The 26,102-nt window shown below is 55.7% G+C and overlaps 1 protein-coding gene across 1 annotated transcript in view; it reads left to right on the top strand.

Moving 5' to 3' along the window:
- Positions 1-21,089: 21,089 nt before the first annotated feature.
- The window catches only part of ZNF536 (zinc finger protein 536), a 169,214-nt gene continuing 164,201 nt past the window's right edge, over positions 21,090-26,102 (top strand). Inside the window, exon 1 of the mRNA XM_087827574.1 lies at positions 21,090-23,262. Within this exon, the coding sequence (XP_087683700.1) occupies positions 21,090-23,262 (2,173 nt within the window). The remainder of the gene's footprint in view (positions 23,263-26,102) is intronic.

Raw genomic sequence — 26,102 nt, 5'->3', positions numbered from 1 at the left:
AAATTTATTTATATATTTTTTATTACAGTTGCATTCAGTATTATTTTGTTAGTTTTTGCAGCATAGGCTTAGACATTTGTGTAATTTGCTGAGTGGTCTCCCAATAAGTCTAGTACCCACCTGGCACCATGCATAGTTATTACAATATTTCTGAATTACTTTTGTTTCTTATGGGTTCCTCTTGGTCTTCCTTTTTTGTGTCAGGTGAGCTTTTTGTCACTTATATTTATGAGAATTAGCAGGATACGTCCTCCGCGGGCCGTATGTCTGTCACGCCCTCGGCTACACTGCGGGTGGAAAGGGTGCTTTAGGGGTGGGAAGGCAACGGGACTTCAGTCTCCATACAGGGTGCTGGCGCCGGGACGCCCCTGCTGTCCCCTCCCGTCCGCTCCCCGGGCCGCGGGGACGGGCCCTGCCTCCTTGCCGGGCTGCCCTTCCCTTCCTTGTCCGCTCCACCAGGAGTGACTAAGTGACCCTAGGCTCCTCTCTGCTTCGTCGCGGGCCTGTCCTCACTCTAGGATGTTTTCAGGCCAGGAGATGTATGTCCTGATAGGCTGGCGTTGGTGCTGGGCTCGGGGTGAGGCCCGGTCCTGCCACTGTCCTCATCAGAGCCCTGCGTTGCCCTGAGTCAGCTCATTTCTTTCCCGGTGTCCCGGTGTGGGTTTGGGGTGCGCTTTGGGTCTGCTCCTGCCAGTCGATTCCATCTGTTCTCCACCTTGCAGGAATGCCTCAGCCTGCTGGCTGATGACCCCTTCCCGGTTTTCTGACGCACTAGGGGTTGTCCTGGATGAGGAAACGCCGTGGGTGCCGTGGGCAGGGCTTCGGGGAGGCAGAGACGGGGACACCTGCCCAGGGTGCTCCTCCATACGACCTGCTGCCGGTTTTGTGTAAATGTCCACTCTGGGTTTTCACATTCAGTAGGGTTTTCTAGATGGTCAAACATATCTTTGGAAAGTTATGATAAGTTTTTCCTGTCTCCAATATTTATTGTTCTCATGTGATTTCCTTTGTTATTTGGATTGGCTAGAGCTTCCATAATGCTATTTAAGAGCTGTGGGGATGTGGCATCTGTACACCTTCAGTTTGTTTTTAATTCTGATGACGATGCTCTGCCTGCTTCACCACGAGGCATGCTTTTTTTGAGTTGTTTTGTCATAGATATTTGGATAGTCTTGTTTTTCTATTACTGGGGATATTTCTAAAAATCAGAAATGGATACCCAATCTCATTAGAAGCCTTTTCCACATCTATCGAAATAATCCTATAGATTTCATTCCCTGGCTTATTGCATAGATTTTTGAATATTGTGTCATCATTTCTGACATCTGTGAAGGGTTCCTGGTAGGGGGACCCTTTCTGAAATGAAGCTCCAGGGCCAGTCTGCTCCCCGCGTGGTTTCTTCTCTTCTCTGGAGCATGTGGCTTTTCGCAGCTGGCACTGGGTCTGAGAAGCCTTCGGTGGCCTGAAGACCTCAGTGAAGAGGAAAGGAAAGGAGAGAGGACAGTGTTCTCCCCAGGCGCACACTGCTTTTGGGGGCCGAGCAGACGGGTCCGGGACGGGTCACAGCCTGGCACGTGCAGGCACGGGCTGCCATGTGGGCAGCCTCGGGGCCAACCCGCATGGGGCACTCGCAGGACGTCATGGGAAATGCTTGCACGTGGCTGGGAGCAGAATCGGGCCCAATGCTTTTAATAAGGTAACATTTGTGCTCATGGGCATGTCACACATTTAATAATTAACTAAACCCTTTAAGGAACTCATTTATGTTTGAGACCCAAGAAGACACTCAGGGGCCGAATCATCTCAAAACACGGAGACCGGGTCTCCTCAGCAGGCCCCACAGACCAGCCTTCCCGCCCGGGCCCACCGTGCGCTCGGATCGCTTTACCCAGCCTCCCTGTGAGACGTATTAAACCCGAGTTATTTCCAGTTTCATCTAAGGTGTCTCTACCCTATGCAGTGCCTTCAAAGTCTGCAGTGTGGACCCAGGATCTCCCAGCATCATCAAAGTCTTAGGAACATACATTCCTGGGAGCGGGGCTGCTGCCGTGTGTTAATTACAGCGAGCGGCTGTGCAGATAATCCCCGGCGTGGAAGCCTCAGCTCAGGCAGTGTCAGGAAAAGTGAAATTCTTTCAGAAGCATCCTAAATTCTCCTTTCCACCCTTTGAGGGAAAAGTGCGGCTTATTGTGAAGCTAAATCCCATCTCTTTAGTTGTTCTTATAAAGATCTCACTGATGTTTGAAATATTTCTCTCTTGAAAGGGAAAAACAAACAGTGTCTGGATCCTGTCTCAGGACCATGTTGCTGCTTTCAGCCTCTGTCTCTCAGAGGAACGGCTGTGCACCCATTTCAGGCCGGGCTCTGAGGAGAGAGCTTGGCCATGGGAATATAAGCTGTCTGTTCCGTGTGCTTGGTTTTTGGTTGATTTCATGATTTCTCCTTCACTTGAGAGCTGAAGTTGGTTTTTGCAGCAGATAGGGCTCTTCTTTACTGTGAACTTCAAAAGGAGCAGGGCTCTCTTAACACCTCCCTGGGCGATGAGGTCCCCAGGGAAGTGCAGCGAGGGCTACTTGCCCACCTGGCCTTTGTGACCCTGAGGGACAAGGGCACCCGCTCCTCCCTGGAAAATGGGGCAGGACCCTGACCCTGAGTTCCATGGGTTCTGGGGAATGAAGGTCAAAGGCAGGTGTGGGGAGGGCCCAGGAGGCAGATAAGGGAGGAGTCAGTATGTTTCCAAATTTAATTCTTTTAAAATATGTGTTTATTGATTTTTAGAGAGTAAGGAAGGGAGAGGGGGAGAGAGAGAAGCATCGATGTGAGAGACGGACATCAATGGGCTGCCTCCTGCATGCACTCCTGCTGGGGATCAAGCCTGCAACCTGGGCATGTGCCCTGACTGGGCATCGAACCAGTGACCTTTTGGTGCATGGGATGGTGCCCAACCAACTGAGACATACAGGCCAGGACTCAAATTAAATTTTTTTCTGTAATGGGGAGGAAAGGTGAATTGGTTCTGATTTATTCCAAACTTCTCACGGAGATCCTTATTTACCTGCCTGAATGTCTGCACTGGCTCTAGGAGGGGCTGCCCTGACAAGGGAGAAGCCTGCCATGGGGTGTCCACAGCAACCTCCGGAGTTGCAGGAACCCCCACATAAAGTAACCGGGATTACGGGTGAGAGACCTTCCCTGTGACACTCCCCAGTGTGTCCCTGACAGCCCTCTGCCTCCACCGGCCCTCTGGAAGAGAGAGCAGCCTCAGGCCAGAGCCTGCTGCGGGCGGGGCTCAGCAGGATTTAATAACATTGCTCTCATTTTATTTATTTTTATAATTACCTTTAATTTAGAGCAAGAGATACAAATTTCCATTTAGGGTAATGATATAGTTTTCTTTTAAATGCATTAAAGTAAAAAATAGGGAATTAATTAAAAAATATTAGCAGGGTACAAGAGCATGGTGAAAGTGGGAGGCGTCATTGCAGCAGAGCTCACAGCGAAGTGGGTCAGGAAGGCGAGGTGCGGACACCTGCGCTGGAAACATGGGTCTGGAAGGCCTTGCAAAGCGTTTTTATTTTATTTCTGAAACAGGTGAGGGGACCCTTAACTGACTGGGGAGTTTAGTATTTTAGGAAGCAGAGCTCTGCAGAGAAGCCCCTGAAGCCAGGACACGTTGACCCCAGAGGTTTAACATGGATTCAAGCCTCAGGAACATGCACCAGGAAGACCCCTAGATAGAGCAGCCCTTCCTCATTCAACTCCAGTTTTCCTACAAAGATCTCAGGATGCCTGGTGAACCTAAGGGACCTAATGTCTGAAAAAGTTTGCTAAGTGTCAAGCAATATATGGTTGATTCTGATTCTCCTCTCCTCTTTCTCTGGGTTCTGACATCACCTGGCAAAAGTGCACCCCTGGGGGTACTTCATGTGCTTTCTGCTCTTGGTTCTGGCATTGGGCCAAGACTGTTCTCTTCTACAGGAGACTCGTCCAGGCTAATTGCCACCGTCCTCACAGTGCCTAACATGTAGAGGATGCTTGTTCACTCATTCCATCCACCCACCCACTGATCCATTCATCCGCCCATCCATCCATCCACCCACCTATGCATCCATCCACCCATCCATCCATCCATCCATCCATCCATCCATCCATCCATCCATCCATCCATCCATCCATCCACCCACCCACCCACCCACCCATCCATCCATCCATCCATCCATCCATCCATCCATCCATCCATCCATCCATCCATCCATCCATCCACCCACCCACTGATCCATTCATCCGCCCATCCATCCATCCACCCACCTATGCATCCATCCATCCATCCATCCATCCATCCATCCATCCATCCATCCACCCACCCACCCACCCACCCATCCATCCATCCATCCATCCATCCATCCATCCATCCATCCATCCATCCATCCATCCATCCACCCACCCACCCATTATTCATCCATCCACCCATTATTCATCTATCCATCCACCTATCCATCCATCCATCCATCCCCCTACCCACCCACCTATCCATCCGTTTATCAATACATGCATTTACCCCTCCATCCACTCAATAAATATTTATTAAGTATGTTCTGTATATTTCACAATAAAAAATTAAACCAAAGCGCTGGTACCAGGGTTCTAGCAATGACAGAGGGAGACACTGTCACTACCATTGCAGAGTTAGTGGTTAAGGAGGAGGCAGAATAGAGAAATGGAACCTGTGGCCGTTCTGTGCCAGGTTAAATGAATGAGTGAGTGAACGAGTGTGTCTGTAAATCCCCTTCTCTGTCACTGCTGGGCACTGGGGCTGTGGAGTCCAGGGATGCTAAGGGCGAACAATCCATTTCAATTTCATAGATCAGAGGTTGCACATGCCGGGCCCTGGCCAGCTGTGTTTCTGGAGTGAGGTGACAGGCCCTGCAGAGCCTGCTCAATCTGTCCCCAGCCTCTGAGGGCCTGGCCAGCCTGTGTGGAGGGCATGCCAGGGCAGGCATCCCTCCCAGGGCTCCAGCAGGAGCAAGGCTGGGAGCCACAGCAGCTGTGTCAGGGCAGGGGGCAGGGGAGTGGTCACTGCAAAGGGTGGCAGGGGAATGGGGGCAGGTGGACAGGTGGACAAGCAGGAACAAGGCAGCAGTCGCAGGCTCACTGCCAGGGTGCAGGTGGCCTCTGGGAGACGCAGGGCCTGGGTGACAAATTCTCCCTCAGTCCCAGGTGCTTCCCTGACCTGCCTCACTGCCTGCTCTGAGTGCTCGCAGGGGCCGGGAGAGGATTGCTCCTCGTGGCCACCCTGAGGCTTCTCTAGTGCCACCCCAGGGACACGTGTCTCTGGGCCCCAGGGATGGCTGGTGGCAGGCCTGGCTGTAGCTCATTTGCATCTTCCCTCGGACACGCCCGCTGGCCCAGGGTACCCTGCGTCCTGCCTGCAGCGCCCAGATGCTGCCGTCTGGCACGCACAACGGGAGCGGAGCGGCTGCAGCCTGGCCCCTCGCTGCCCTGCACGGTGGAGGGGAGGCAGGAGGCTGGGAACTGTGCCCTGCAGGGAGAGAGGGCAGTGCCTGGCGGATGAGGAAGTGCTTCGGAGCCCACAAAGCCTGTGCGGTATCGGGCACCCTGGACTTCCCAGGCCTTCGCCAGCCAGTGGGCGTTGTCGCTGAACAGGGCTAACCCGTGAACTGGGTGCTCAGGGCTCTGAGTGTGGGTCACAGGGCACCTGTGGGGAAGTCGGGGGACATTCCTGGTAGAGTGAACTTTGGCTGTAGATTGAAGAGAAGCTACCCATGGTAGGGACGGGAGGGGAAGATTGGTACAGAAGGAACAGCCTAAAAGCTTCCGGACCCTTGTGACTACACGTACAGAGTCACTTTTCCTGTCCATGAACAAGCAAAGCCCTGTGGGGAAGACCCGGAGGTGGAATCCCAGATCCTTGCAGCGGCAAGGAAGCAGCTGTGCGGGGGTGGGGGCGCGCGTTCTCGGTGCCCATGGGTGTTGATCTGTGTCCAGGGCGCATGGGATAAGACATAGTCTTCCTCCATCACAGCACACCTTCCAGAAGAGCCCAGCCTCACGGCAGTGAGGCTAGGACCCTGGGGGTGTTGCAGCCTTCTGGGCATGGCTGGTCCACATTTGAATGAGCTCCGTGGATCAGAGCAGACATGGGAATGAATGGGCATGATCGGGGGGCAGGAGGAGGCTGGGTGAGCAGAGAGGCATCTGGAAGGGAGGTCGAGGTCTTTTATCAGCCAAGACTCCTTTGGTTTCAGGTGATAGGAAATCCACCCCAAACCAGCTAAAACACCAGGAGATTGTATTGCCTCCTGCAACTACAAAGTGTGTAAGTGGTTTAGCCTCATGTGCCTTTTGACCAGGGGCTCGAATTACGTCACTGAGCAGTAGATTCTCTTCTCTGTGCCAGGCTGCTACACTCCCACCCCCAGCAGCTTCAGACTCTTGGCAGCAAAATAGCTGCCAAAGTTCCAGACCTCACTGGAGAGTGTCTGAAGCATCTGTAGCTCCTTGATGAGCCCTAACCCTTACTCTCAGTGGCTTGAATTAGGCCATGTGCTGAACCTTGAACCTGTCACTGAGGTCAGTGGGAGAGATATTCTGATTGGCACATTTAAGCCCACAGTCAGGGTCTGGGAGGTGGCTACCTCCGGCCTAAACCCCAGGGCTAAGGAGGAAGAGATGGATTACCCTGTGCAGGGACTGGTGGGGTGGGTGGGGGGCATGCTGTCTGCCCAGGCCTGTATGGTTGGTGCAGGAGCCTGGACCTGGTCAACTCTGCTTCCCAGTGGTGTGGGCAGGAAACCAGCCCATGAGTGTGCAGGAAGTCCCCTATCCCAAGATCCCAAGCAGGGGCGGTGCTCTCAGGGAGCCCCTCGGGGAAGAGCTGAGCTGTGCTGGGGGGGCTGGTCTGGCACCCCAGCTGGGTGTGGCTGCGGGAACTTCCTCAGAGGTGGTCCCTGGGCAAGGTCTTTGAAATGCTCTAGGGAGCTACAGACAGAAGCGCTTGGCTTCCCTAGGCCTGCTTGTTACCAAACGCTCCAGCTATTAGAAACCTGCTCCCGACTTTACCAGCAATAAAGTATCTGCTGTTTATGAGTAATTAGCCACTTCTGGAAAAGAGCTCTGTTCCTTTAAATTTATAGGGTGCCTTGATTTATGCATTTCATGGGGGGATGTCATGTTACATCACATCAGCCTGCTGTAATTTGATGCAAATCAAACACATGAGCGGCTGGTAGAGGCTCCCTCCTGCTTCCTGACATATTTCTAGATGGGGCGTCCTGGCCCTGCCCATCTTTGCATGTTTGCTTTTCTTGCTCGCTTCCTCAGGACAGATTTGGGGGGTCTTCATCCTGATCATTATGGGTGCCCTGGCTGAGGCCTCTCACCACCTTGCAGGTGCATCCCAGGAGGATCCCACGTCCCCCTGGGGGGCAGGGCCTCAAGCCCATGAGCCTTGCACCTGCCCTGGGCTTTGTGGGGGGTGGAGGAGGTTGACAGGCTGGGAGGCTTCGTCCATTTAAGGACCCCAGGCTTGGTCAGTGCACTAAGGACATGATACTATCAGGAGTGTAATTTTATATTATCTGATTAGAGAAGGAATTATGAAAAAAAAAAGGAGACTGATGGGCTTGAGGTTCAGCCAGAGCAGGCATATTACTAAACTTTTTCTGGAGCAGCTAGCCCCATGTAGCTGCTGAGAGGGCAGAAGCAAGGACAGTTCAAACAGTAGGTGGTCGGACTGCCCATCTACTTCTCTGTATGTTATTTTTTTCCATCCATCCACCCAGCCAGCCAGCACTTCCCAGACACTGACTAGATTTCTTGAGTGTTTAGGAGGTAACCCAGGGAAGCAAGACACAGATACACATCTACTAACTTGTATGTGACCTTAGTCGGGTCATTACCTAGCTTCTGGCATGTTTACCCGTCTATAAAATGGGCACAGAAACTAGGTGACAGTTGGTCTGGTCTGATGATCTGTGAGGTTTCTCCAGCCTCGCCACCCTCGGCCATTGCCCACGCATCTGTCCACCAGGGGCACCTCCGCGCATGGGGGGTGGTGCTCAATTGCATTCACGTTCACGAGGGGCACCTGAGGAGAGCGCTAGGAAAAGAGCTCAGATGGGGGTGGGTGGCCATTTGGGGGAAGTCTTTGGCATGAATTCTTACTGGTGCCACAGGAAAAACAGCGACTTTGATCTTGGCTTGTTGTACTTCATTGGCAATCGCCCCCATGGGACAAGGAAGGGCCAGCAGAAACAGGCTGCTCCGGCTGGGGACACCATGCGCCCATCAGCGGAGCTCGCCGGGTGGGTCTAGCTGGATTCACAGTGCACGGCCTGCTGCCCAGCAGATTGGCATCCTTGGCAGGCCTGCCGGGTGCTTTTTAATGGGTTTCTCTGGGCAGAGCAGAAAGCAGCGGCTTTGTCTTCCAGCGCCAGGGCCTTTCCTATGAGCGCACTTTCGAGAATGCTGCTCTTCTCGCCTGGCTTCCTGAAAGTGGTTGCCAGGTGTTCAGGGACCCGGGTCGTGGTCCTGGATACCTATCTTTCAGGTGTTCAGGGACCCGGGTCGTGGCTCTGGATACCTATCTTTCAGGTGTTCAGGGACCCGGGTCGTGGCTCTGGGTACCTGGCTTTGGCGGGGGCGCTGTGTGTGGAACGAGGCCACCGCACCTTCTGCCGCGTCCCGAGGGGTGTGTGCTGTGATTCTGTGGAGGGAATTTGGGGTCCTCACATGGTCGGGGTGCAGCTGTTAATATCATTACTTAAAACTGGACCCTTGCGAGTGTTTTAACTTGTCTTTTGCTCTCTAATGAGGAGTGACATTTTTTTTTTTTTTTTTAAATATATCTTTATTGATTTCAGAGAGAGGAAAGGAGAGGGAGAGGGAGAGATAGAAACATCAATGATGAGAGTCACTGATCGAGCCCGCAGCCCGGGCGTGTGCCCTGACCGGGAATCGAACCCCAATCGCCTGGATCCTAGGTCGACCCTCAACTGCTGAGACACGCCCGGCCGGGCGAGGAGTGACATTTTTGTGGTCACTAGCCAAATGTCCTTCCTTCTGTGGATTTCCTGTTCACATGCCCTTTGTCCTGTCCCTCACTGGGTACGAATGCCCTCTAACATAAAAAGGTGAGGCTGTCTGCCTCCCCACGACCACATAGGCCTTGGGAGCGTTTGTCTTCCTTCCCAGAGGCCCTGGAACATGGTCGCCGCAGACCTAGGAGAGGCGGGCCAGCAGCAGTGACCTGCACAGGGTGCCTGCTCCGTGCCAGGCACTGTTCTGAGCTTCACACACATTTCCTCACCAATTCTCCCTGCCACCTGGTTGTTGCCTCCATGTCACAGATGCACAGCTGAGGATGTCCACTTGGAGCTCAGTTCTTCTGGCGTTAGACATAGTCAGCTTCTGGCGGAGTCCCACGGGGGAGACGCCGCGGGGACCCCAGGGAGCCGGGCCCGCCCCGCCGCGGACGCTGCTGCGTCTGGATCTGGTGCGGCCCACGCCTGCACACCAGTCGCCGCCGCTGCAGCACGTCGGGGGCCTCCAGCACGCCTCTCCTGCCCGCCTCAGTGAGGGGGACACCCGTGTCCTGATCCTGACGCTAAAGCACAGCCTGACCGGGGAGAGTTGAACTGACCACACACGGGGGGCATTTGCTCCGTGTAAGGGGAGAAATGCTGATTGGTTTGTTTCCTAATGTTTCCCCTGACGTTCAGCCTCAGTAAAGTTCACTCCAGCCATTTGCCGTCACTGGTGCTGGTTCAGGATCGGGACTTGGCTGCCAGGTCCCTTCTCTTCAGGTGGGCCACACAGGCATAAATCAGGAGGCGGGAGGGGGAGGCTGAGTGGTGAGCGCAGTGGCCAGCCTGGCAGCCTCGGAGTCCACAGATGAGAGGGCCCGGGCACCTGAGGCCACGCGGCGGTGTGGGCTGGGGGGCAGGCCCGGTTCCCGGGTGCGGAGGACCGCGGGCGGGAGGCAGGCCCGCATGGTGCAGGTATGGGCGGTGCGGCCAGTTGTCTGGGATGCACAGCTCTGCACAGCAGGGGGTCCCCTGGAGAGCAGGTGGTGCCCCCTCCCTAAGGGGAGTTGTTTGCTGAACCCCTGTTCCAGACACCAGGGGGAGGGCCTCTGCTCTGCCCCAGCTGGCCCCCCTTGGCCTGACTGTGCACAGGGACCCAGGTCTTGGGGGCATGGGCTGGGGTCAGGAGGGAGGGTGTTAGCGGAGTGGAGCATCCAGGGAAGGGAGGGGCAGTGTCATCCTGACAGCAGATGCACCCTGAGGGCCTCCTCTGCATGGAGCACGTAGAGACAGATGGACAAGCTAGTCACTGCCCTCACCAGGCTCCCAGTGCCCTGGCTCTCGTGTAGGAATGGTGCCCGAGGTGATCAGCGTCTCCGTGGCTGGTGTTTTGGGTTCCCCTGCCCTTTTGATGGTGAATCTGGGGAGGGCAGGACATTTCTGCTCCTTCCCTGTGCAGAGCCAGGCACAGTGCTCACAGTGGGCAGTCAGGGAACTTTGAGTGAGGGAGGGAGAGAGAGGGAGGGAGGGAGAGAGGGAGGGAGGGAGAGAGGGAGGGAGGGTGAGAGGGAGGGTGGGGAAGAGGGAGGGGGAGGGAGGGAGGGTGGGGAAGAGGGAGGGGGAGGGAGGGAGGGTGAGAGGGAGGGAGAGAGAGAGGGAGGGAGGGAGGGAGAGAGGGGAGGGAGGGAGGGTGAGAGGGAGGGAGAGAGAGAGGGAGGGAGGGAGGGAGGGAGAGAGAGAGGGAGGGAGGGTGAGAGGGAGGGAAGGAGAGAGGGAGGGAGGGAGAGGGAGAGGGAGGGAGGGAGAGGAAGGGAGAGGGAGAGGGAGGGAGGGAGAGGGAGGGAGATGGAGGGAGGGAGAGGAAGGGAGAGAGAGGGAGGGGGAGAGGGAGGGAAGGAAGGAGAGGGAGAGAGAGAAGGAGGGGGAGAGGGGGGAGGGAAGGAGAGGGAGAGAGAGAGGGAGGGGGAGAGGGGGGGAGGGAGAGGAAGGGAGAGGGAGAGGGAGGGAGGGAGAGGGAGGGAGATGGAGGAAGGTAGAGGAAGGGAGAGAGAGGGAGGGGGAGAGGGAGGGAGGGAAGGAGAGGGAGAGAGAGAGGGAGGGGGAGAGGGAGGGAGGGGGAGAGGGAGGGAGAGAAGGAGGGAGGGAGTGAGGGAGGGAGTGAATGAATGAATGAGTGAATGAATGGATGCAGGGATGTTTGCATGGGCATGTTCATGACACTGAAGGAAGCACAGGACTGAAAACGAGCGAGGGATTTCCGTAGGGTCAGGAGGTCTCAGGTGGGTGGAAGGCAGTGAGACGCGACCCAGATAATCCACGGTGAGATAAAGTCGCTTTTCCTGGGGAGGGGAGAGTGGGGTTGAGAATGGTGGCATGAGTGGGTAACACTCGAGAGGAGTCTCTGGAGCACACTTCTCACCTGACTTGTGCCTTGAGGAGCAGAGAGCAGGGTTTGCCCTGGTGGCCCAGGGTGGTCTGCGGCCTGAGCCCTTCTCCCCAAGGACTGACTGAAGGTGTGTGCCAGGGAGGAAGCATGGGTCGTTTGGCCTGTTCGCTCCTGCATTCATCCATTCAGCAGACACCGATGGAGGGCAACTTCTGTGCCCGGCTCTGCGCCAGTGCTGGGCAAACCCCAGTGAAGCCGATGGTCATGGTCCCCACCTCGAGGAGCCTCTGGACAAGTATATAAAAAAACTAACCCAGTGTGAAAACCACTGTGAGGGGCCTGCAGAGGAGCTGGGGATGCTGGACTGGAGGCCCGAGGCCCCGCCCTGGGTCCCAGGCAGCAGAGGCCTGAGCCTTGGTGCACCTGGGTTTTGCTCACTGATGGCTGTGAGCACTTAGGAGATGATGTGTGTCTGAGCTTGTGTCTCCCACAGGTGCCCTGAGAACGATGCCCCTGGCCAAGGTCTAGGAGTATTTCCCAGTCGGGCCCTCTCTGGTCGCTCTTGCTTTCCCGCATGCTACATTGTATTTAGTTTTGCACCGAATCAAGTCTGAGGCTTCTGTGAAATGAAAATAAACTGTTCGGCAGGATGTCAAGTCAGAAGTGCTCAGATGTAAAGGGCTTTTGTCAGGGGAGAGGGTGGGGAGGGGTAGCGGGGCCCCCACACCCCAGCCACCACTGTCCCCAGGAGGAAGGGGCTGTGGGGAGTCCTGGGGTGGCCGGCTCCCCGATCTGTTCCAGGGCAGAGCTCTGTGCTGAGGCTGAGCAGGGAGCCAAGGCGGGTTAATAGGGATTAAATATCTAAGTTCCTGCCTGATGAGCCTGTTTGGAAAAGGAGAGAGAAAGCCAGCGGGTGAGAGTAATCAGTGTACCTCATGACGACCGCTGGCATCCCTCTCAGTTTTGCGATATCCTTTCAGAGGTAGGTCACTCATTAAAAGCTTATATAGGTATAGTTTTTGTAGCTTTCCCCTATGGATGGACACAGTTCAGATGAATCATTTTCAGAAAGTTAGGGGCCATTTCCTTCCTGAATCATCCCATCTGGGAGAATTGGAGGCACTACTTTATGGCCTGAATTCTCTGGGGAAAGGAGTGGTTTTTTGCTTACAAAACTGCTGTCTGTTTTTGTGACACTCTGGCCACCTCCCTCTTCTGCATTGTGATGGTCCGAAGCTCAGAGGACTATCATTTTGGGGGCTGAGTCCTCCAGGAGCTGCAGAAGGGGCTGTAAGACACCTGCCCTCACAAAGCTCCGGCAGAGGTGGGGACACGTGGCTTGGTAGCTGTGCGTCAGGCACACTGTGTCCTAACCATTCCACCCAGAGAAAGGGCATGGGTGCCTGAGTGGTCGCCTCCAGCCTGGGGCAAACCCAGGAAGGCTTCCTGGAGTAAATGACACCAGGCTGGAGCATGGAGGAAGGATTTGGACTGCCACGTTTGGAAGGGGGGGTGGGCTACCAGGAGACTGGGGGCTGGTCCTCCTTCTGCTTTCTGTGTTACAAGGAGGAAGAGAGGGGCCAGTGCCGTCTTTCAAACTCTGAGTCCCTCTTCTTTCTCATGCACGGGGAGCGCTCACCACAATGACCGCTTCATCCGTGGACATTAGCTATGTGGTCCCAGAGTTCATTGTCACCGTTTATTTTTCTCCATCTCTGACCCTCCTGAGACAGGAGACTGCTGAGGTGGGGTGGTGGCAGCGTGAGGCCCGCTGTTAGGCGAGGAGGTGCTCTCCCTGGCCTGCCCCTGGCCCCACGTCCCGCACCGTGAGGGCTCTGGCCCCTTGGCCTCCTTTGAGCTTTGCCCGGGACCTGTGATTTCTTTGTTGCGCACAGCTCACAAACGAAGGGGCTGGTGGCCATCACGCCAGCCGAGCGGGACTCCCCATGGCGTGCAGCCACCAGGGCGCCTGGAGCCAGGCTTCCCAGCTGTGCGACCTTGTGGGACGTACGCCTCCTGAGCCTCCGTTGCCTAATTTTTAGTATAGTAACGATCATCTAAAGTTGGGTGAGGCTACGTGAATAATGACTGGGCAGTGCCCAGCACAGCCTTGGCACATGGTGTTGTGATGGTGAGGAGGGGGGTGAGGGGGAGGAGGGGGAGGAGGGTCGGGGGGAGGAGGAGGAGGAACAGGAGGAAGAGAAAAAGGAGGAGGAAGAGGAGGAAGAAGAGGAGGAGGAGGAAAAGGAGGAAGAGGAAGAGGAGGAAAAGGAGGAAGAGGAGGAGGAGGAAGAGGAGGAAGAGGAGGAGGAGGAGAAAAAGGAGCAAGAGGAAGAGGAGGAGGAAAAGGAGGAGGAAAAAGAGGAAGAGGAGGAGGAAAAGGAGGAAGAGGAGGAGGAAGAGGAGGAGGAGGAAAAGGAAGAGGAAGAGGAGGAGGAAGAGGAGGAGGAGAAACAGGAGGAAGAGGAAGAGGAGGAGGAGGAAGAGGAAGGGGAAGAGGAGGAGGAGGAGGAAAAGGAGAAGAGGAAGAGGAAGGGGAAGAGGAGGAGGAGGAAGAGGAGAAGGAGGAGGAAGAAGAGGAGGAAGAGGATGAGGAAGAGGAGGAGGAGGAAGAGGGGAGGAAGAGGAGGCGGAAGAGGAATAGGAGAAGGAAGAGGAAGAAGAGGAGGAGGAGGAGGAAAAAGAGGAGGAGGAGGAAGAGGAGGAAGATGAAGGGGAAGGGGAAGAGGATGAGGAAGAGAAGAAGGAGAAGGAAGAGGAAGAGGAAGAGGAGGAAGAGAAGGAGGAGGAGGAAGAGGGGGAGGAAGAGGAAGAGGGGGAGGAAGAGGAGGAGGAAGAAGATGAAGAGGAAGAGGAGGAAGAGAAAAAGGAGGAGGAAGAGGAAGAGGAGAAGGAAGAGGAAGAAGAGGAGGAGACGGAGGAAAAAGAGGAGGAGGAGGAAGAGGAGGAAGATGAAGAGAAAGAGGAGGAGGAGGAAGAGGAGGAAGATGAAGAGGAAGAGGAGGAGGAGGAGCAGGAAGAGGAGGAGGAGGAAGAGAAAGAAGAGGAGGAGGAGCAGGAGGGAGGAGGAAGAGGGGATGGAAGAGGAAGAGGGGGAGGAAGAGGAGGAGGAAGAAGATGAAGAGGAAGAGGAGGAAGAGAAAAAGGAGGAGGAAGAGGAAGAGGAAGAGGAGGAAAGGGAGAAGAGGAAGAGGAGGAAGAGGAGGAGCAGGAGGAGGAGGGGAAGGGGAGGGGAGGATGCTGCTAATGATGCAGGAGGTGAGGAGGTGACAGGAATGAGGTGTGAAGAGGGAGGAGGGGAAGGAAGGAGGGGAGGGGAGGGGAAGCGGCGTGCAGTGGTCACGGCGACAGTGACCGCCACTCCCTTCTGAGGGAGCTGACTGTGCCTGAGGAGCCGTGGTTTTCACAGCCACCGTCTGAGGTCGTCTGTTCCCCCCCAGCACCTTTGCCGGGAGTGGGTGGTGTAGGGAGACGGTGATGGGGATGCAGACCCGAGTCCCGCCACCTGAGATGACCAGAGACCCCCAGGGCATGCTGCCCCCCTCGATGTGCCCTTATCCACCCCCAGTCCTGGCTGCAGTTTCAGCCCCAGCCCCGAAAGCCGACGTGCTGGGGAGACCTGCTCACCCCGAGGTTTCCGAAACCATCCAGGTCTTCGGGCGGAGACGCTCCTGGTCCTGTTTTCTCGCTTCCAGTCCTCCAGCTCTCCCTCGCGCGGCAGGAGGCGGCCGGGCTCTGCGGGGCCTGCATGCGGGCCTAGCTGCCCGCCCGAGGCAGGGGGCCTTGACTGCGGCCAGCACCCACCCGAGGGGGAGTTTGGGAATTTGACCCCGCTCCCCACCTTGGCTCCCCGGTTACACTGCCGCTGCCGCTGGCCGCCATGGTCCACAGCCTGATTTGAATATCGTGCTTTCGTTAATAAGTTCAGCCAGGATTTAACTGTTTCTGGCCCTGTCTCGGCACTGTCTACATGTCAGTCAGAAAGGAACAGGTCACTGTGCCGCCCTCCTGTTTACCTATTAATCATCTGGAAAATAAACCATTCAGTACCTTGCCCACCTCGGTAATGTTTGTGATGTAATTTGTTTGGATGCCCAAATGTCACCGCTGTTGATTGTAGGAGATGAAAAAATGTCCTTGCTCAGCATAGCCAGTTCTAGGCCAAAATGTAAGCATGAAATCTCTGGTTTATTTTTGTAATAATGTTTATAGCTGTTTAATGACCCTGAAAAGGTTCAGTAGTCTGGTGTTCCGTATTTCAGAACAGGAGTGTATTATGCTTATAACAACCTTAGTTAAGCAGCGTGAGCTACAACAATTGGAAAAATAGCATTTAATAAGAAGCATTGTATTCTAGGGGAGGTTGTCTTCATCACAGCTCACCCCAAGTGGAAGGAAGCAAGATAGGTTGTGCAGAAGGGCCACGGGTCACTGAGTTCCCAGGAAGGGAGTCTGTCTACAGCCACAACTGTGAGCTGTGATAGCAGTTTCAGTAAATCCCTCTTTGGGACCCAAGCTGTGGCCCCAAGTCCCCCCAAGCCCCCCCCCCCCCGTGCAGCTACTGGGCACTGGGCTCCGCAGGGCTCTGCGGCAGCACCTTTCCCCATGCTGATAAAGAGGGATATTTAGTTGTGCTTGGCTAGACAATATTTGATTTTTAAAAATCCAGTCGAAATGGTAATTTTGAAAGTCATTTTATTTCCCAACTATTCTTTTTCATGGTATGAGGATAAAACTCTTACTGGCAAGATCTATATTTTTTGGACTATTCATAAGATTACTTTTTTTTCTGTGCTAGCAAAATGAAACTGTGTTTTTGTGTAAAATTTATTTAGACTCATAGCAGCTGGCATTTCTGGTGTCCTGATAGATTAAATTTCATTTTGAGTGAGAGATACAATTGGGTTCTCTATTGGAAGAGTTAAGTGAAAACTTTTACCGTTGGTATTGCAGGAAATCGTCTTGCAGGTGGAAATGCCGATCAACATAAGCACCAGCACCACCAAAGGCAGCTGCATGACTCGTACCTGCAGTGACGAGACGAGGCAGAGTGCACGTCGATAACCTGAGCGGGAGGGAAAACCTCTAGCCCCAGAAGCTGTCCGTGGGGCCCCAGCATCTCCCTGCCGTAAGGGTGCCCTGGCGACTGGGACTCAGGCCCCAGCCTGGTTCTTGGTCAGTTTTGGCAGTAGCAGTGGGTGCCTGTAGCGCCCACCATACCCTGGGGTTCAGGAAGAGTCAGACGTTGGGGGCAGTGTCAGCGTGTTTTCCCACTTTGACAGTTTACAAGGGCCCCACGCTGTCCGGCTTCGGCTGCCTCTTGGGTCAGGTAAATCAGTCAGCAGAGTTTACTGACTTCTCCTGCAAGCTGTGGGCCGAGGCCATGAGCTAAAGGCCAGGCGGGCTGTTCTCAGTGGTTAGGAGTTTGATTACTTGCTTTTAATTGTGTGAAAGTTTTCCTACCTGGGCAAGAGGGTCAGGTGACTTATTTCACGGGTTACTCAGAAGGTTCCAGATGGCTGTGGATTTCCTGAGGGCCAGGGTCATGGACCACCCTGTGCTGGCTCCCGGCCTCTTAATGTGGGTGTCTCAGCAGCCATGTCATGGAGTGATGGGTGCAGAGCCAGGCTGGGGCCGTGCACATACCATAAAGTGCCCAGGTACCGGGGACCAAGCGGGGCAGTGCTGCAGGTCATGTGCGGGTCTGCCCTGGTCGTCAGGGCACAGGGCATGGCCTGTGGGGGGGGGCCCTGCTGGAATCACTGACAGACCTCCACTGCTGGGCCTCTGAAGGGGGCTGGAGGAAGGGATTTAGGACACCTCGTGGCCAGTGAGGACTCCTGAAGGCAGTCCCCCGGCCCCATCCCTGGGAGTTGTCAGGGCTGCAGTGAGGTTTGATCCCTTAACAACGGGACAGATGATCAGTTAGGTTCACAGTGAAGCATTTGTGTAAGTTTCCATTGGGGACTCCATGTCCTGGCCCCGCACAGACCTAGTCCACGGGCACGTGGGTGCACACGCAGACACACATACACACACCTATGTCCACAGCTGCAATGGTTTCTCCTTTCCCTGAACTTTGGATTCTGCCTCTCAGGAATCTTTTTGTTGCTTTCCTGTTATTGGTGGCCCTGCCCATCGAAGGCCCCTGGCAAGAATTGCTGAATAACTGAGACGGGTAAATGAATTCTGGACAGGTGAAGTGTCGAGGCTGGAGAAATTGGGGCCGACCCAGGTCTGTGAGTCCCAGGCCGGGCTGGGGGCCAGTTCGTCCTGCCTCAGCTGCATTGGCCCAGGGACAGCACACTAGTTACCTCCGCCTTTCCAAGAGCTCTCGCTACCCTTTCTTGCTCTGAGTCTGGCAGCTGGCATTGGTGAGGACTGACCCATCAGGTGCACCTTCTCCTGGCACCAGGGGTGGCGGGTCCCACAGAGTATCCTGAGCTAACCGTCTGGTGTGGCCCTGCCCCACAGGGGCTCTGCTCACTTGAGGGCCGTAAGCCTGGGGCTTCTCCTGTGAGCTGCTGAAATCCGAGTCCTCCATGGATCCCACGAAGGCTGGTCTCTGTTTGCTGGTGCCCGTGGGCACACAGACTGAAAGAGCTGGTGGTGGCGGGGATCTCCCTTGGCTGTTCCTGGGCCCCTAGGTGGCAGCCGGTGGCACTTCTGACGGATGCATTCTGACTGTGGGTATTCATGGACCCGTGGGACCTGAGTTGGGGCCCTGAGGCTGGGGCTTGCCCTATTTTATGGGCTGTGTTTATGAGGTCTGTTCATTCATGCCCCCCCCATTCAGTTGGCAAATATCGAGCCTATGCTGAGCCAGCTCTGCTCTAGGCCTGAGGCTTCCTCCGTACTGAGGCAGACGCAATCCTGCCCTCACGGAGAAGCAGGTCTGCAAAGGGCCAACAGCAGACCTGTCCCTGGCACTAAGGACTGTGAAGAATAGGGGGAGGGGGTGGAATAGAGAGAGGCTGGGGCACGGGCGTCGGCCTCAGACAAGGGGGCGCGCGGGCCTTGTGAGGGGCTGTGGGAGCTGAGGCCTGCGTGAGAAGAAAGAGGCTGACTGGGCTTCACACTTTCCAGAGCATCCCGCGTTCAGCAATGGCACTGCATGACCAGTTGCTTAAGGGGTTTATAGAAAGTTTTGTTGATTGAAAAAAATTTTAACAGTAAAACAATTGTATACCCAGACCTCACTTGAAAACTTCGCGCTTTTATTATTTGACAAGCTGAGTGTCCCTTTCTCTGCGTGCATGGGGGAGGTGGCGGGTGGTCTTCCCCGGGTCCCACCTGATCTGCAGTCTCACCCTATTGCCTCCTTGCCCTCCTGTGGAATGGGCTGCAACCTGAAAGTAGCCCGTCTTCCTGGATTCGTGTCTTCTGAGCCGGCCGCTGGGCAGCCTTTGGCAGTGGGCCAGCTGTGTTGGCTTCAGACCTTCTGAACTTCCTCGAGCTGTTGGGCAGAATTCTGAGTGCTCCCACATGGCTTCAGGGTCATGATCCATATTTGCTCAGAAGATGAGCCAGCATGGCCCTAGGGGCTGCTGGAGTCCCTGCCTGGAGACCTCTGCCCCTGTAGCTCCGCACCCTGGGCCTGTCCCTCCCTGCTGGTTGGTGGGCACCAGGAGTGCTGGAGCCAGCCAGTCATGTCTCTAAGTGCCAGCAACAGGGTCTGGCACACAGTGGGATCTCAGCAAGTTTGTTGAGTGAATGTAAGAATCTTTGTGAGAAATTACTCCTTTCTGACCAATCTCCAAAATGTGACCCCCCCCTTTTTTAAAATTTGACTGCCACTGGAAACAAAAAGGAAAGATGGCAAATTGGAAGGCTTCTTTTACTGAAAGTGTCTGTGTGTCTGCGTCAGTGCGTGTGGGCAGTTGTCCTGCTGTCATCAGTCATGGACACATTGGGCCTGCAGCATGGTCACACTTTCTCTCCATCCTGGAAATAATCACCCTGTCTCCTCCCCTCCCATACATGATGGCCGCCTAGCCCCATCTTCTCTCTAGGGAGGTCAGCTCCCATTGGAGAACCTCCATGCCTGCCCAGCGGGAAGCACCATGGGCAGCAGACCCTGCCAGTGCCGAACATGCTTCCTCCACACCTGAGCTTTGTCCCCAAGGTCCTCTGGGGAATTGCTTGGCCCAGGAATCAGTCCTGGCTGGGGTTAAGTGCTGCTCCTGGTCCACCTGGCTGGCTAAGACGTCTAAACATTGGGTACCCAGAGCATGGATGGGCAGCATCCTTCCAATGGCAAGAAGCACATCTGGGCTCCTTGGGGGGGGAGATGGCTGTGGAAATAGAAGGACTCCAGATGTGGGTTCTTGGCCTTTTAGAGCTGAATTGCCCACATGCTCTGATGTGGAGGACTGGTTCCCTGCACCCGCCCGCATGGCCTGGCTTAGCTGCTCTGCACAGACTGGAGGGGGCAGTGGGGACTATTACAGACAATTATGCAGACCTGCTCTGAGTGTTAGTGTTTTACAAACAGTTTTGCGTTCTAATTTTCTGCAAAACACATTCTGCAGGTACAATTTGTACTCATTACCGTGTACTGGGAAAGTTATTAAAAATGCTCAGACTTGGTGTGAGTTCCTGTGGCATCATCCCTGGACTTCAGTTGGTCTTTATCTAGTTGTTGGAAAGATCTCCTTAAGCCCAACAAAAGTCCCAGGCTTGGATATCGTGCCCACTGGCAGACAGGGGAGAGCCCATCTCTGGTGGAAGTCCCCCCCATCCAGATTTGAACCATCTTGACGGTCCCGACGGTCCACTGTGGTTCCATCAGGAGGTAATTTATACTTCCTCTGATGGGCACAGTTACGAAATGACAAAATAACAGTGTTTCGTAACATAAGGGTTAAATCTTAATCTCTGAGGTTTGCAAAGCTGCTACTCGCAGTCTCCTTAAAATTTAATATACCTCGTTAATGCTTCCTTGCAAACACTGAAGGATTTTTATGATTATAATCATGTGTTACAGCACCTAGCACTGTTTCTAAGCAGCATACTAATCAGCTTAATGAGATATTACTGCACTTTTTGTTGACTAAAGCAAAATCCCTTTTATTGTTCTAAAGCCTGTCCTTTACTTTATTTCCCCTCAAAACATTATCTTGTTTTATTATGTATCAGTAAATATCAGGACTCCTCCCCAAAAAACTTAAAATAGCCCCTTTCATCTCAGAGTGGGGAATGCATTGACCAGGGGAAGGGGATGGAACCGAAGTTCCGAGTGAATGTGTTGGGCCTGGGCGTTAAAGCCATTCTCTCCAGGCCAACTTTGAACCCAGCCCACAGGTGCGGGTGCCACAAGGTGGCGGGGGAGGGGATGGGGCTTTCCCATGCAGACCCCGCTCTGTTATTAGGTGTTGAAAGTGGTAAGACATTAATGATTTAAGTGTGGATGAGTAATTGCAGTCGGTAAATAGAAAATGCAGGGAAGACGATCTATCGCCAAAACAAATTGGAGGGCCAAAGCCATATTGCATAATTGGCATTTAATAATTCATTTTTTTATTATTGTTTTCGACTATAATTCCTGAGCATTATTATGTGTAGGTAAGGCAGGAAATGCAAATGCCGGCCCGCTGAAGCTGCCGCTTCGGGGCGCCGGGTTCGGGGCCCACACCTGAACTCTCTCTGCATTTTCAGGGATGGAAGAAGCCAGCCTGTGCCTTGGAGTGTCCTCCGCAGCGGCGGAAGCCGAGCCCCACCTGAGCGGCCCCGTCCTCAACGGCCAGTATGCCATGAGCCAGAAGCTGCACCAGATCACCTCCCAGCTCGGCCATGCCTTCCCCGAGCTGCACGCGCGGCCCGGCGCCGACGACAAGCCCCCGGCGCCCCTGGACGACAAGGCGCACGTGCCCGGCAGCGGCCAGCCCATGGGCAGTCAGATGGCGCTGCTGGCCAGCCAGCTGGGCCGGGACGTGGACACCAGCCTCAACGGGCGCGTGGACCTGCAGCAGTTCCTCAACGGGCAGAACCTGGGCATCATGTCGCAGATGAGCGACATCGAGGACGACACGCGCAAGAACCGCAAGTACCCGTGCCCGCTGTGCGGGAAGCGCTTCCGCTTCAACAGCATCCTGTCCCTGCACATGCGCACGCACACGGGCGAGAAGCCCTTCAAGTGCCCCTACTGCGACCACCGCGCGGCGCAGAAGGGCAACCTCAAGATCCACCTGCGGACCCACAAGCTGGGCAACCTGGGCAAGGGCCGCGGGCGCGTGCGCGAGGAGAACCGCCTGCTGCACGAGCTGGAGGAGCGCGCCATCCTGCGCGACAAGCAGCTGCGGGGCGCCCTGCCGCCGCCGCGCCCCGACCCGAAGGCGCCGCCCGCCCACGCGCACGCCCACGGGCACGGGCACGCGCCGCCCGCCCCGCCCGCCGGCCCCCCGGCGCCGCCCGCCGCCGGCGCGCCCGATGCCCGCGCCGCGCCCTCGCCCAAGCCGGCGGGCGCCCCGGAGGACGCGGCCCCGGCCGCCGGCTTCCGCTGCACCTTCTGCAAGGGCAAGTTCAAGAAGCGCGAGGAGCTGGAGCGGCACATCCGCATCCTGCACAAGCCCTACAAGTGCACGCTGTGCGACTTCGCCGCCTCGCAGGAGGAGGAGCTCATCGGCCACGTGGAGAAGGCGCACATCACGGCCGAGTCGGCGCAGGGCCCGGCGGGCGGCGGCGGCGAGCAGGCGGCCAGCGAGTTCCGCTGCGAGGTGTGCGGGCAGGTGTTCAGCCAGGCCTGGTTCCTCAAGGGCCACATGCGCAAGCACAAGGACTCCTTCGAGCACTGCTGCCAGATCTGCGGCCGGCGCTTCAAGGAGCCCTGGTTCCTCAAGAACCACATGAAGGTGCACCTCAACAAGCTCGCGGTGAAGGGCAAGTCCCCCGGCGACGCCGAGGCGCCCGCGCCCCTGGGCGGCATGTCCCAGGAGGCCCACGCCAACCTGTACTCTCGGTACCTGTCCTGCCTGCAGGGCGGCTTCGTGGCGCCGGACAAGGCCGGCCTGAGCGAGCCCGGCCCGCTCTACGGCCAGGGCGAGCTGCCCCTCAAGGACAAGGAGGCCCTGGGGAAGCTGCTGGCCCCCGTCCCCGGCGTGGCCCGCGGCGTCCCCGACGGCGACAAGCACGCCCTGCTGGGCTGCCTCAGCCTGGTGCCGCCGCTGAAGTCCAGCTGCATCGAGCGCCTGCAGGCCGCCGCCAAGGCCGCCGAGATGGACCCGGGGCACGGCTACCCGGCCTGGCAGCTCCTGGCCCGGGGCGCGGCCGAGCGCGGCTTCCCGGCCAAGGAGCGCGCGCTGCAGCGCGGCCCCGACGACGCCGCGCCCGCCGCCGTCCTGTTCGACCAGGAGAAGCGCGAGTACGTGTTCGTGGGGGCGGACGGCGCCAAGCAGACAGTGCCCGCGGACCTGCTGCCCGGCGCGAAGGCGGGCGGTGCGCGGGACCTGCCGGCCAAGCTCGACCCCGCGGAAGGCGGCCGGGAGTTTCTGCCGCACGGGCTGCACCAGGCGCTTGACTACAACCTGCCGGGCTCCGCGCACGCGAAGGAGAAGCCCACGGAGTGCCCGGACTGCGGCCGCGTGTTCCGCACCTACCACCAGGTGGTCGTGCACTCGCGCGTGCACAAGCGGGACCGCAGGGCCGACGAGGACGCGCCCGCGGGCCTGGAGGAGCGGCGCGGCTCGGGCAGCGACCAGGAGTCCCAGTCGGTGAGCCGGTCCACCACGCCCGGGTCCTCCAACGTCACGGAGGAGAGCGGGCTCGGCGGGGCGCTCTCCCAGGCCGGCAGCGCCCAGGAGGACAGCCCGCACCCCTCCTCGCCGTCCTCCTCAGGTAGGCTGCCAGGGCGGTGGGCGAGGAGCGGCTGGCACGGGCCCTCCCTGCCCCGGGCGCGCCGCTGCCGCTCTGCAGGGTCAGGCCCGGGCCGCCGGGGCGCTCGGTGGTGAGGACCAGCCTTCCCGCCTTGCCGCAGGGAAGTCCGGCATTTCGTCTGTTGGCCTTCCCTGGAGCACTGGCTTCCAGGGAACTTAGTTGTCCCTCCTCCCGTGCGGTAGGATGGCCAGTGGGCAGGTTTGCCCATGGGACAAACCTTTCCCCGCAGTTGCCCGCCTGCTCCGTGTCATGCCCTGACCCTGCTGGCCGTCCCTTCCTCTCCAGCGCCTGGGAGCCTGCGCCCTGCTCCACCCGTGAATGTGAAGGTTTAAGTTCAGACCCTCCCCGTCTTTCCCCGGAGCATATCCCCGTGATTCTCTAGGGGGCTCCCCCGGTCTCCCTCCCCAGGCCAGACCTGCGCCTGGTTCCCTTCCAAAATTGCAGCGTGGCCCGGCCGGCGCCTCTGCCGTGGAGGGCGCTGAACTTGGACACGCAGGTGCCTGACTGCGCGAGTTAAATGCACTGTGTGCCAGGGCGCCGCAGCCTGGGGGTCTAAAATAGCCCGGCAGACAGTCTGTCATCAGAATGTCTGTGAAATGCCGAAGCTTCGTGGTCTCATTTGAAAAAAACACACAAAAAACCCACTAGCCTAAGATGGTTATATTTAAGTTGCTACCTAACAGCAGGTAAGCTGTCGCCTCCGCCCCTGTTTCCAGAGCCCCTTCCTAATGGATCGTGAATTGAAACTTCTATCTCGAGCTCTTTCTAAAGAAAGCATCTCGCTAATACTGTAATCATTCCGCAGCCTAACAACAGAGGAAGTCGTCCCATAACAAATACCCTGTTACTAATGGCAACATTGATTTCTGCAATCAGCCATTAGTCTAGAAAATGAAAGACAGTTTGAGGCACCTCGAGGCACCGCACTGCCCACAGTTACGGGGCTGGCAGCGCACGGGGGAGGGTCATTTTTTAAAAAAGTTTTTTCTTCTCTTTTTCCTCCCCCTTCTTGGGTTTCGATAAATATCTCCGTGTCGGAGGCAGTTCACTGCTGCAGTTATTAAGTAGACGCCAGTTTCATTCTGTTGTTATTGCCATGCTTCAGTATCCCCTTCTTCCAGGGCAAAATTAGTATGAAAATAAAGTGTGAGCCTGCTGGCTTATTACAGACCAGTAAAGAATTGTTAAGACACATAAATCTGAGCTGCACATTCCAGAGATTCCGATAGCACTTAATGCCGCTGCTTAAATACCCATGAAACACACTGTCTGCTCCGGAGTCCTAGACTCGCGTGTGATTTATTTCTGGTGAGAACTCTGGAGGAGGCTGAGCGGCGCGAGTGCCTGGGTGGGTGAGGCCGCGCTGCGGAGTGACCACGGCCCGGGACAGACGAGATGCGGGGCAGGGACTGCAAGTGTCACGGCCCTGCGGCAGAACTTGGTGGAAATGGGCCTGAGTGTGGAGGCAGCAGAGTGCCGGGTGTCCCCCTGTCACTAGGGACCATTTCTGGCCTCCGATGAAGAGGTCCCCTGTTCTGGGGAGTGTAGTCTCACTGTCTGGGGATTGGGGACCTTTAAGGGACAGAGAGCAGAGTGCCAACCAGTTCTTCTAAGTTTGCGGTGTGAACGCGCCAGATTTCCATCCCTCTCTCAGACCTGCTGAGACGCACAGGGCTCAGCAGAACATTCCGGCACCAAATGTTCTGCTTTATTTGTGACGTCTCCTCTGTGTTTCTCACCTTCTGGCTGAGTGATAGCCCCATGCTATTCCTATCTGTTGTTTCCGTGTCTCTAAATACTTTTGAAAAAACCCAGTCTGCCCAGAAGAACCCACCGGGCTTAGGACTCGAAGGGGAATTAATTATACTTGAGCCGCGTTATCTTCTTACTTTTATTTTTCCCTCGTTGAAATATTTCATAGTTGTGAAGACTGACTCTTTATTTCTAGTTGACTTCTTTGTTTTCTTCGTGTTCAAATGAGACCCTTCCTAATTTCTGGCTAAGTAGCAAAGCCCACAGGCCCACCAAACACACAGCCCAAGTCGGCCGCATGGTGGGGGCTTGGGTTAGCCTGGGGTTAGGACCCTGAACCAAATCTGGCTCCTCTTCCATCTTACTTCCAACAAGTATGACTTGTACAAAGTGTGATTAAAATAAGCATTTAAATCAAACTCGTGACACAATAGGTGTTTTATTATTACCTGTTAGAAACCCGCAAGGTGAAGGGGAGAGAAAACATCTTTAAGCCCTAAGTAAAGAAAGAGGCACTTATTAAGGCCTCTATTAAGAAATGACGGCAGCCGCGGTTCCGCACGTTTCTCAGACTGCATAGCAATGTCGCAAAACTTAATTTCCATCACTTGATTCCTTTCTTGTTGAGAAGTGGGTCAGTAGGGCCTGAGAAACTATTTTTTCAGATCTTAACCAGTGAATTCTTCTTTATAAATCGCTGCTCTTAACATGATAGTAGTTCTGAATTCATCATAAAAACCCTTTTTGCAGAGAGCCTCTCAGAACAGACCTGCAGAAGAAGGCTCACAATGGGCGCAGAGCTTCCTTTGTTATCTGATGTAATTCTCTGCGAGGATTGGGACGGAGTGGCTGTTTAAAATGTCTCGCTCAGACCGAGACGGAGAATGGGTCAAGTTTGCAATCAAACAGTTACCGCCGAGATGGGCGACTGTCACTGGCTAGGCTAATGTGGGGTGCAGCTGTTTGTTATGTGAGCAAAGAGAATGTTTGAATCAGTGAACATGTGAAAATGATCCCAGTGAACCAGAAAATATGTTTGTTCTCGGGCT

The sequence above is a fragment of the Miniopterus natalensis genome, chromosome 18 (assembly GCF_054644295.1).
Source record: "Miniopterus natalensis isolate mMinNat1 chromosome 18, mMinNat1.hap1, whole genome shotgun sequence".
Lineage (NCBI taxonomy): Eukaryota > Metazoa > Chordata > Mammalia > Chiroptera > Miniopteridae > Miniopterus > Miniopterus natalensis.
This window is presented reverse-complemented; position numbering and strand designations above follow the sequence as displayed.